General features: G+C 45.4%; 2 protein-coding genes across 2 annotated transcripts in view; both read right to left on the bottom strand.

Annotated features, from left to right (window-relative positions):
- The window catches only part of LOC107296432 (arylacetamide deacetylase-like 3), a 17,528-nt gene extending 7,337 nt beyond the window's left edge, over window positions 1-10,191 (bottom strand). The window contains exons 1-3 of the mRNA XM_015825780.2: window positions 10,170-10,191; window positions 7,189-7,271; window positions 6,548-6,882 (exon numbers count right to left, since the gene is read on the bottom strand). Of these exons, the coding sequence (XP_015681266.2) occupies window positions 6,548-6,882; window positions 7,189-7,271; window positions 10,170-10,191 (440 nt within the window). The remainder of the gene's footprint in view (window positions 1-6,547; window positions 6,883-7,188; window positions 7,272-10,169) is intronic.
- Window positions 10,192-11,102: 911 nt separating this feature from the next.
- LOC107296431 (arylacetamide deacetylase-like 3) overlaps window positions 11,103-11,970 on the bottom strand; it is a 12,751-nt gene continuing 11,883 nt past the window's right edge. The window contains exon 3 of the mRNA XM_029286064.1: window positions 11,103-11,877. Coding sequence (XP_029141897.1) covers window positions 11,103-11,877 — 775 coding nt within the window. The remainder of the gene's footprint in view (window positions 11,878-11,970) is intronic.

Raw genomic sequence — 11,970 nt, 5'->3', positions numbered from 1 at the left:
GCCATTTGGGTTGTAATTTGGTATTTTTGCTTCTGATGGTCAGAGGGAGATCAGTTCAACTAAAATTGGGTACCTCGAGTTTAACGAAGAGAAGGACGAGGGGGGACATGATAGCAGTGTTCCAATATCTCAGGCGCTGCCACAAAGAAGAGGGAGTCAAGCTATTCTCCAAAGTGCCTGAAGGCAGGACAAGAAGCAACTTGACTCGTACAAGTAGCAAGCCGGTGCACAGGCGCATGCACACACCACTTGATTGTATGTTGAGCTGCATGTCCATGCATGCCAGCCCACTTGCGCAAGCTGCACACACACACCGGCCTGCTGCTCACATGACCCGGTTGCGAATAGGTCACAGCCTGATAGTGGGCCACAGTCCAGGGACTAGGGACCCTGATATAGGGTTTCCTGCCTGAGCAGGGTGCTGGACTAGAAGACCTCAAAGGTTCCTACCAACTCTGTTGTTATTGTTATTGTTTTTATTAAAACCCAGAGCCCCGAATTCAGTTCTTTGCCCTTCTTTAATAATGAGACATTTGTAGATGGGAAAATTGCAACTATCACTATTGGGTAGAATCGCTGTAATTAAGATGAAAGTTTTACCAAAGATGCTTTTTTTGTTTCAGATTTTATCCATATTGGCAACTGCTACTCCATTTGTTTATACGGCAAGGGAAAAAAACCCCAAGAATTACATATAAATTATTGCAAGATGCCACAGAAAGTTTGGATTTACCATATTTGAAATTGTATTTTGATGCTTGTTGCTTGGTCGGGCAAAAAGAATGGGCGATTCTCCCAAATAAAAGGTTACTCAAGCTAGAGGGCCATGAATTAAGATTTGGATGGCACAGCTATTTATGGTATGATAAAGTTAAAACAAATGTTGATTTTTATAATCACTTTGTCAGACGCACCATCCTGAGTTTGGAATAAACATAAAATAAGGTTCTCTGCGAAGATGCCTCTTTGGGTGTCTCTCCAAGAAGCTCTCTTTTTAAAAGAAATGATGGGAAGGCCAGACTGGTAAAGTTATGGCTGAATAATAATATTTCAGTTATGGTGAGCCTATTCTCAACTCTAAAGAGGAGTTAGAATCAGGAGGAGGGATTTGCCATTGGTTTACATATTTACAATTGAAAGAAAGCTTTGAACTGGATAAAAAAAGACTTCAGATTTGATTTTGTGAAAATGAATTGGATAGCCTACTGTGTGATAGTGACAAACATGTTATTGCTAAGGCTTATAAATTGGAATTTGGAGAATGACTATAGAAAGCATTGTGTGATTCAGTGGGCAAATAATTTGGGATATAATGTAATGTTTGAACAATGGGGGAATATGTGGACAAAAGGCCTAAAATTCACATTAAATTATAATTCAAAAGAAAATGTTTATAAGATGATGTATCGTTGGTATGTAGCACCGGATAAGTTGTCAAGAATGTAGAAAGGTATCTTAAATGAATGTTGGAAATGTAAATATAAAGAAGGAGCTTTTTATCATTTATGGTGGACAGGTGTCAAAGCAAAGAAATATTGGAATAGCATTCACATTCTTAAGGTGAATATAAAAATAAAACCAGAGACTTTTCTTTTAGGCCTAATGGATAAGGAACTTTAAAAAAATATTAACCGGTAAGAATGTTTTGAATATTGTGGGGAAAATCAATTTAAATAAGAATTTTGTAAACAGGATCTATGACGAGGCAATCAAGATGATTTTTCCTAAGTATCTTGGGGTCCCGAGTCCCAGTCGCTGTCCCTAGAATCGAGGGATAAGCCGACAAAGATTCGGGGAAGATCTCAGCATGGAGAAAGAGAGAACGCCTGAAACCAGCACCCCGGCAATGGCTGCTACCCCAGAGGGGGGAGCGACAGCCAGCAAGCCGGGGGAGAAGGGACATTTCAGGCCTCCCAGCTGGGGCCAAAGCCCAAGCCGCAAGGACAGCTGATCTGGTCGTCGGAATGGACCCTACCCAGCAAAGACTCCAGGCACCTCGAGACGATCTTGCCACCCTCAACGGCTTCAAATGCAGGAGCGGTGGAGCTACCGAGAAGAGATTTCTGCATTTCGCGTTCCCCAGACTGGTTGAGAACTACAAAATCGTCTACCGTTGAGGACTCGAGTAAGTGGAAGTACCTGTCTGCAGCCAGTAGTCAGTCAGTGGAGAAGTTGGTGGAAAGATTCGAGGAGCTAGAGATGAGAAGTGGGGAGCAACCTTCCTATTCCCCATATGCTAGCGATCATGATGATCCACGAGGCAGCCACTAACTCCTGACCAGGGGAACCCCCAGTCCCACCTGTGCAGACCAGGCAGCCTCCCCGCCCTTGAAACCATCTACCAGGGCCTCCAGCCCCGTGGAGAGAGACAGGTCCAGTCGTCGCCCATCCAAAAGCCCAGATCGCCACCAATAAGAGCCCGAGCCATCGCCGGGACAGCCAATCCCCGGATAGATGCGCTTACCGATCCCCCAGCCCAGGACCCATACAGCAATGAGGGATGCCGCAGCCCGCACAAGTGGGGGGCCAGCAGCCTCTGCCAGAGCAGCAGCAGCCGAGCTGGGGGTGGCCGCAGCCCCTGAATATGCAGCAGCAGATGGGGGCTTTGCAACAAACGAGGGTGATGCAGCTGCCAGGAGGTCAGCAACCGTTGCGAGTACAGCAGTGGGGATGGCAGCAGCCCCCGCCCATGCAGCAACCATTGGGAGGCCTACAGCAACTGGGGGTGGCACAATAGCCATCACTGAGACCGGTGGGAGTTGCACAGCAATTGGGGATGCCACAGGCGCCGGCAATGCAGCAACAGCGGGGGGGTGGCAACAGCCCCCAAGCATGCAGCAATCGTTGGGAGGCTTGCAGCCACTGGGGATGCAGCAACTGCCATGGGCGGGGCATCAAAAGCTGGGGGTGCAACAGCCACAGTGGGGAGGGAGCAACCATTGGTGGCACCACCTCTCAGGGCAACTTTCGATGGGGCTGCTGAATCCACAAACTCAATGGTGGAGCAATATCTCAGATGCTATGTTAGCTACCAACAAACAAACTGGACTGACATCCTCCCTTTCGCAGAGGTGGCTTACAATAACTCTGTTCACAGCAGCACCGGCTTCACACCTTTTAAAGTAACCACAGGAAAAGAGTTCGCCCCGATACCCGAATATCCCCAGGCGCCCTCCGTTTCTCAGACACTTGATCAATGGGTGAGGGGGTGGGAAGAAGTTTGGAAAACCAGGAAAACAGCTTTTAAAAAGGCTTCTGAGACCTATAAAAAGCAGGCAGATAAAAAAAAAAGGATTCCTCAAAGAACATTCCAAGTTGGGGAAAAGGTTTATCTGTCAACTAAATATTTACGGCTTAAGTTACCTAGTAAGAAGTTAGGATCGAAGTACTTAGGACCATTCCCCATTGTAAAGATCATTAACCCGGTCACGGTGGAATTAAAACTTCCTAGGCTCTTAGGAAAAGTTCACCCTGTTTTCCATTGTAGCCTGTTGAAACCTTTTCGGGGTTCCACCTTAAGACCTCCCCCTAAGAAGGCACCCGGACCCCTCGTGGTGGCAGGACAGACTCACTAAGAAGTAAAGCGTATTCTTGATTCTAGAATTTTTAAAGGGAAATTGCAGTACTTAGTACAATGGAAGGGATTTTCGTTGTCTGAGGCCATTTGGGTGAAGGCTAGCAATGTGAAAGCTGACAGACTCATTAATAGGTTCTATAAGAAACACCCTAATAAACTGAATGGCAATCCCTAACCTGTGCTTTTGTTTACATTATAGCAAGGCTTTTCAACCAGTGGTATGGGTGGTACCTGTGGTACATTGGCACCTGACAGGTGGTACACAACCATCCTAGAAAAGTGGTAGCGAGAGAGGGGAATGAGATGTACCGGTGGCAGCACCACACAAGCCTGAGCGAGAGATGGCTGGAGCTGCAGGGCTATCAGGGCTCAATGGAAGCGCCAGGATCAGCACCAGGCTCCAGCTGGAGCTCAGCACTGATCCTGGCATTTCTGCTCAGCCCAGAAGAACCCCCATCAGCTGGAATGTTGCAGCATCTCCAGGGTCTTGTAATTTACATTCAGATGCTTGGCAACCGATTCATGTTTATGATGGTCACAGTGACGAAAACCTGCTGCAACCACCCAGCAGATGGGGGGAATAAGAAACAAACACCGCCCACCCCACCCCCACTGCCAATCCTCAACAGAAATGCTCACAACAATGAAAACCTCAGACAGGAGGAAGAGCACCGCCGGGTGGGCAGGCAGGTGTCTTGCTCGGCTGTGGCTTGGGCACTTTTTTCAGTGTCATTGTAACTTTGAACAGTCACTAAGCGAACTGTTGTAAGTTGAGGACTACCTGTATTTCATCACTTTTTTCCTTTTTTTTTTTTTGGTCATCAAGTTTTTGACACCTTGCTAGGCGACTGGTGGTACTCGGATGTTGCCATATCCTAAAAGTGGTACAATAGGTGAAAAGGTTGAAAAGCCCTGCATTATAGGATTTGTTCTTTTTGTAAGGGGGGCTGGATGTCAACGCTGCTAACATCGGATGTTTTTGCATTGACAACAGATAGAAATGTATTTTTGTCCCTTTCACTTTTAGAGTTAGATGATGCTAGGAGGGGGGGGCATGTGAATGGGAATCCAGCTAGACATAACAACACTAAAACTTAGCGTGAGAATCAAGGTTATTGAGCCAGAGCTGATAAAGAATTGGCGGGCTGGAGAACTGGGGAAGAACCCCGCGCTTCAAGCTAATTGGGGAATGTGATTTATGACTGTTAATTGGAGGAGGGAGGGAATTGTGCTTTGATACTATGTGCCTGGGGGGGGGAATTCAGTTTTTGGCTTCGATTATGTAAGTGCCGATACTATGTTACTCGAATAAAAGATCCTTTAAGGTAAACAATGCCTCGAAGTTCTTTTGAAGGGTTTCATCTGTCGGAACCATGACAGGGGGTGTAAAACGGACATAAGTTACTTTTTTCAGTGCTGTTGTAACTTTGAATGGTCACTAAGCAAACTGCTGTAAGTCGGAGAATACCTAGTATATATGCAAACAGAAATTCATAAAGTGGAAAGGTGATTGGGGAAGAATGAAGGGAAGAAAAAAAGGAGCGGGGAATGCTGATGGTGGCCCTCGGGGAGGGGGCTGAGCTGTGCCCTGGGGAGGATCATGGTTTCCTTGCCCCCCCCCCTTTGGCAGCTACTCTGGCATTCCCTCGTGTCTTCTCTGGCTGCCGCACCTGTTGCAAGACGGCCTGTGGGAGAGAACTGGAGAGTCCAACCTCGGCATTCTTCGAATGAACAGGCAGAGAAGAGCAGTCACAACAGTGGTGACAAGGCCCCAGCAAAGTCAGTGAAAGCATTGCCTGCAGGAATGCCAGCTGGCCACATGGATTTACAGAACAGAATAACAGAGTTGGAAGAGACCTTGGAGGTCTTCTAGTCCAACCCTCCATAGAAACAGGGGGCCCTATACCATTCCCGACAAATGGTTGTCCAATCTCTTCTTGAAAACCTCCAGTGATGGAGCACCCCAACTAAACTTCTGGAAGCAAGCTATTCCATTGATTAATTTGTTCTGACTGTCAGGAAATTTCTCCTTCGTTCTAGGTTGCTTCTCTGCTTGTTAGTTTCTATCCATTGCTTCTTGTCTTGCCTTCTGGTGCTTTGGAAAATAGGTTTACCCTCCTCTTCTTTGTGGCAGCCCTTCAAATAATGGAACACTGTGTCAAGGATGAAACTTTGGCAGCTATGTTCCTCTACATTTCAACTTAGCGTAAGGGGGGGGGAGTCTTACTTTCCAGTGGATTAGATGGAAAAATGAAATTTCTACAATTCCGCTGAAGACTGTGAGAACCTGAAACCTTTTCAAGGACACCAGAACAGGTGTGGATTTGAAGCAGACAGTTCCCATAACAAACAGAACTTGTTTATATGGACTACGTAAGACATTGGGGGTTTGGCTGGGAAAATTATTGTTTAAGTATGAATTGGTGTTAGAACCTCAGTTTTGTTTCAGCAAAATCAATCAACTTAATAAACAGTAAGATTTTTGGAAACGGAACGAACCTGGAGCTTTATTTGGATTCTCGAGCTGGATGTTGACACACTGCTATCATGTCACCCCTAGTCCTTATTTTCATTAAACTAGACATACCCAATTCCTGCAACTGTTCTTCATATGTTTTAACCTCCAGTCCCTTAATCATCTTTGTTGCTCTTCTTTGCACTCTTTCTAGAGTCTCAACATCTTTTTTGTATCGTAGCAACCAAAACTGGATGCAGTATTCCAAGTGTGGTCTTACCAAGGCATTGTAAACCCTTATTAACACTTCACATGATCTTGATTCTATCCCTCTATTAATGCAGCCTAGGATTGTGTTGGCTTTGTTGGCGGCTGCAGCACACTGCTGGCTCATATTTAAGTGATTGTCTACTAGGACAATCCCTCTCACAGTTAGTACTATTGAGCCAAGTACCACTAAATGTTAGCTTTCAAGCGCCACTAAGCCATTTGCGGGATTTGGTGGAAAGACTAACATGGCCATCCCCATGTTAAGCATTTGGGGAGACTCTTCCGGAAGCATCCCGTCAGTGTGCACCCTTTGATGCAAAGTCAGGTTTGTGCTTTGACTGAAGCTTTTCCCACACTCGGAGCAGGTGTAGGGCTTCTCCCCGGTGTGGGTTCTCTTATGTCTAATAAGGCTGGACTGATCCCAAAAGCTCTTCCCACAGTCCGTGCAGCCGTACGGCTTCTCCCCCGTGTGCATCCGCTGATGCGCATTGAGGCTGCCCCTGTGACTGAAGCTCTTCCCACACTCGTAGCATTTGTAGGGCCTCTCCCCCGTGTGATGTTGTCCATCAGCATGGACAGCCTGATACGATGGAGGAATTAAAGGAACTAGAAACTTATCTCGGTTTTCCAGAAATGTGTATGAACTCTCTCCTTCAGAAAGCATTTCCCTGTCTCTGGTGTTCTTCCCCAAAATACTTTTCTGGGATTCAATCTCGGCAGATATTTCCCAGTGATCACTGAGACATCCATTTCTTTCCTCTCCTTCCTGGTTTTTTTGCTGGAGTGAGATTTGATGGAACTCTCCAACGGGACAAGGAAGGGATTTATCGATCCATTCTTCTTGTTGGCTTTCTTCTTGGTGTGAGGGTTGAATTCGGTTCCAGACTTTCTCTTCAAAGGGTTCCTGCTCAGTTTCTTCAGAGAAATTCCCACATAGTTTCCCCTCCGTTTCATTTTTCCATTCAGATCCTGTTGGAATTAAGATTGGGAGATGATTAGAGCTCATACCAAACTACTCAGAAGTAGACTCTCTGAGAATATTTGGGGTTCCCAATTAAATAACAATAATGAGGAAAAAACGTTCTGGATAATGGATGTCTATGGAGGTTTTCAGTCATCCAGGTCATGGTTGTCCCAAAGGTGCTTTTTCAAGAGGCAACTGGACTTTCACGAAAGTCCAGTTGCCTCTTGAAAAAGGACCTTTGGGACTTCTGGAAGGTGGACGTGGCAGGACCAGGAGACAGCAGAAGACAAGAGAAAGAACTGGATTAGATGGAGAAATGAAATTTCTACAATTCCACTGAAGACTGTGAGAACATGAAACCCTTTCAAGGACACCAGAACAGGTGTGGATTTGAAGAAGACAGTTCCCATAGCAAACTGAACTGGTTTATATGGACTACATAAGACATTAGGGGTTTGGCTGAGAAAATTATTGTTTAAGTCTATGAATTGCTGTTAGAACCTCAGAATTAGTTTTGTTTCAGCAAAATCAATCAACTTAATAAACAGTAAGATTTTTGGAAATGGAATGAACCTGGGAGTTTTATTTGGATTCTCGAGCTGGATGTTGACACACTGCTATCATGTCACCCAATAATTAGTTCCCATCTGTTGTTTCTTGCCCTACCTACAGGTGCTTGGTAAATAGGTTGACCCCCCCTCTTCTTTGTGGCAGCCTCTCAAATACTGGAATACTACTATTATGTCACCCCCTAGTCTCTAAACTGGCCCTACCCAAATCCTGCAACCATTCTTCATATCTTTTAGTCTCCAGGCCTTTAATGAACTTAGTTGTTCTTCTTTGCACTTCTTCCAAAGTCTCAACATCTTTTTTGTAACATGGTGACCAAAACCGGATGCAAGTATTCCAGGTGTGGCCTTATAAAGTGGTACTAATATACTAAGGCTTTATAAAGTGGTACCAATACTTCACGTGATTTTGATTCTATGCCTCTGTTTATACACATAAGGATTGTATTAGCTTTTTTGGCTGCTGTCGCACACGGCTGGCTCACATTTAAGTGATCATCCAGCAGTGTGAGGACGCAAGTGTCCTCGACTTACGACCATTCATTTAGTGACCATTCAGATTTACAATTGCACTGAAAAAAGGGATTTATGATCGGTCCTCCCAATTACGACCGTTGCATCCTCCCCATGGTCACGTGATCAAAATTTGGGTGCTTGGCAACTGGTTCATATTTACGGAAACTAACCAAGGAGAGAAGCAACCTAGAACTAAGGAGAAATTTGCACGCACGAGTATTTTTATAAGTTCTGTACCTGATCGACTATGTGGTGGCTTCCTCTTATGCAACCACGTAAAAATAAGAAATCTATATATACAGTACTTGCTTCAAGCTGCGCTTGGGGTTCTTCCAATCTTATGGGAGGACCCACCTTTGTTCAGCTGAATAAACGTGCTTCTGTTTAAGAGAGATAACCTGGACTCCTTCTCTTTGTTCGCAACAAGCCCCACCTGATCCCTGCTTGACCCTTCTCTCCACAATGACAGTGATTCACTGCAGCGATTCACTTAACAAACATGGCAAGAGAGGTTGTAAAATGGGGCAAAATTCACTTAACAACTGTCTCACTTAGCAACAGAAATTTTGCACTCAATTGCATTTGTAAGTTGAGGACTACCTGGGGTTTCACAGACCCATCCTGGCTTGCCCGATGAGGCAGTTGCTGTTTTGCCTAATTCAGATTGAGGTCTAATCTGGGGCTTGGTTCATCTTTCCTCACCACATTTTCCTCTTCTTTGTTAAGATATTTAATGTAATAGTTGGAGCAGTGAAGGGTTGGACAATGAATCAGAACACAGTTATAGCTGATTGGTTGAAGAGGGCTGGCCACTACATGAGGCAATCTAAGCTGTGATTGGTTGCCTTGAGCGAAAAGGGAGAGGTTCCTTGTTTCCCGCCTTTTTTCCTCTGAGTGCCCTCTGTAATTTACCTCATGATGCGTTGATTTACCTGATATGCTCCTGATTGCCTGATTACTATTTACTATTTACTATTAATATATTTGTTTATATAAAACTATATGTTTGTGTCAGCATCTCTGCCTCTATTTGGACACCGGCTGTGCAATTCCTTGACATTTTCCCCTGCAGTCCCCGATCGCAGAGGAGCTGAGGACAGGGACACACAAACACATACACCGTTTCATGAGGGACTGGCAGTCTTCTGCCCACCGAAGGGGCTTGCTAGTTCGTGCCCTTCCAACACACACACAGACACGGACCCACACGCCCCACTCTGTCAACATAGTCATGCCATTTACAACACCTCTGCGCCACCCTCCCCTTTTCTCCCCTTGCCCTTTGCGGTGGGCAGAAATGAAACTGAAATGAAATAGAAATGAAACAGACTGGGATTTGTTGCTTGAGTCTTTACTGAAGCTCAAAAGGTTCACATGAAGTCAGCTGTCACTATTCTAGAAGCTCAGCAACTGGGGACCACCTGCTGCTAAAGCAAAGGGGGAGCAAGGAAAGAGGATACAGGAAGAGACGAGATGGAAGCGTCAACAAGGAGAGGTCCCTTATAAGATCTTACTGCATCAGTCTTGCTGGAGAGAAATGCCTCTTCAGAGACAGATGAGAGGAAGGTACGGTTCAAGGCAAGGTCCTGCTAGGAAACAGAACTTATGCCAACGGGTGAGGGGGGGCTAGCACAATAGGCCTCCAGAGCTTTTTGGGGGTGAATCCCTTTTTTCGTTCATTTTTTGTCTGCCTGTGGCAATAATGGTCTCCTGAAAGAGCTGCACTGGGTTTTCCATGACAAATGAAGGCACATATACATGTCCCAGGATAACGTTGCAAGATCCAATCTTGGTCGGTCACCAGGACCAGATGTTTACTCTTCTGAATATTCAGACCCATGCTGACCTCAGGAAACCTCTCTTTACTGGAATACAGGTAGCCCTCAATTTACAACACTTCGTTTAGTGACTGTTCAAAGTTACAGTGGCACTGAGAAAAGTGATTTATCACTGTTTTTCACACATAAGACCACTGCAGCATCCCCAGGGTCACATGATCAAAATTCCGACACTTGGCAACTGGCTCATATTTATGATGGCTGCAGTGTCCTGGGGTCATGTAATTACCTTTTGCTGCCTTCTGACAAGCAAAGTCAATGGGGAAGTCAGATTCACTTAATCGTTTTACTAACTTAACAGCTATAGTGATTCACTCAACAACTGTGACAAGAAAGATTGTAAAATGAGGCAAATTCACTTAGCAAATGTTTCACTTAGCAACAGAAATTTTGGGCTCAATTGTGATCGTTAGTTGAGGACTACCTATATGCGCTTTGGGCTATTCTGTGAGTTGCAATTATGTGGTGCCTTCCTATTGGTTGATTGGGGTGTTGATGGCTGGCAATGGGCTGTTATTTCCTTGTGCTGTCATGTTCAACATTCTCCACAAGTTTGATATTTCAAAGAACCACTGTCCTAACTATAGGGAGGAGGAGAGCACAAAAGTTAGACGTCTGACCACTCTCCCAACTGTGCCTCGGTGCCACTTAGACTGTCCATATGGGAAATTCTGTTTTTGGGTAACAGGGAAAACCACAGTTTCCTGGTACAGCCTGACACCAGGTTACCTGAGTGGTGGGCTATGAACGAGCTGGAGAAGGCAAGGATGTGTCTCTTCAAAGAGTTGGTGGACCATCTTCAGGTCAGTTAAGCAGGACAGATGGATGAAATTATAGGGTATCACCTCTTCAGATCAAGATCTGTAAGGCAAGGGCTAGATGAACAAGGCAGAGGAATGAGGCTGTTGGATTTCTAGAATTGTTCTAGGAATTGGATTACACTATTTATACTCTTCCTTGTACCTGGAAACTGCATTGACCCCATATCTATCAGCAAGGCGATCCCATGGAATCCGTCCTTGAGGTGAACCCAGGTGACAGGGACACCGTTGTCTTCCAGCCTCTTCTTATAGAGCAAGCCGTCATCTCGGAAAATGTCGTATTCACAGGTTAAAAGGAAAGTCTCTGGAAACTGCTGGATGACGGCGTCTTCCGCCAGGAGTGGGGAAAATATGGGGTCGAAAACTCTTTTGCATTTTTTGAAAAGATCTTCTGAAAACGGACCAGGTACAAACGGCACGTAACCCCGGCCTTTAAATTCCTCCGGAATATGTTCTGCACTTATCCATTTCTGATACTTTTCCCTGAGTTCCTGCGGGATGTGGGCATTGGCCATAACTTCATTGAACCAGGCATTGGTTCTCAAGAGATAAAATGTGCCAATACGAACAGCATCTTTCTTGATTAAGAGGGGAATAGACTGGTTTTGCTGGTAAGAAGGTAAATTGAAATCCAGACTTTGTAGGAAAGGATAGATTAGTATGTGGGCCCGGGGCTGTGGCAGGTCCTTTGTCATCAGAAGTTGCTGAGCAGTGCTGGCAACAAGTGTGCCTCCGCTGCTATCACCAGCCAGCACGATCCGTTTAGGGTCCACCCCGTAGTCCTGCGCATTCCTCAGAAAATGTGATACGGCAGTGTAGCAGCTGAGTTGTTGAGCTGGATACGGGTGCTCTGGCGCCAAGGGGTATCTGAAGCAACAGTGAGTCAAAACACAATATTTCAAATGCATTCCTATTATTATGATGAATATATTATAGCTGCCCCACCCCAAAAAGACTGGG

Source organism: Protobothrops mucrosquamatus, unplaced genomic scaffold, assembly GCF_001527695.2.
Source record: "Protobothrops mucrosquamatus isolate PMUCROS unplaced genomic scaffold, P.Mucros_1.0 scaffold2802, whole genome shotgun sequence".
In the NCBI taxonomy this organism is placed as follows: Eukaryota; Metazoa; Chordata; class Lepidosauria; order Squamata; family Viperidae; genus Protobothrops; species Protobothrops mucrosquamatus.
Note: the sequence above shows the minus strand (reverse complement) of the source record. Positions and strands in the feature narration are given on the sequence as shown.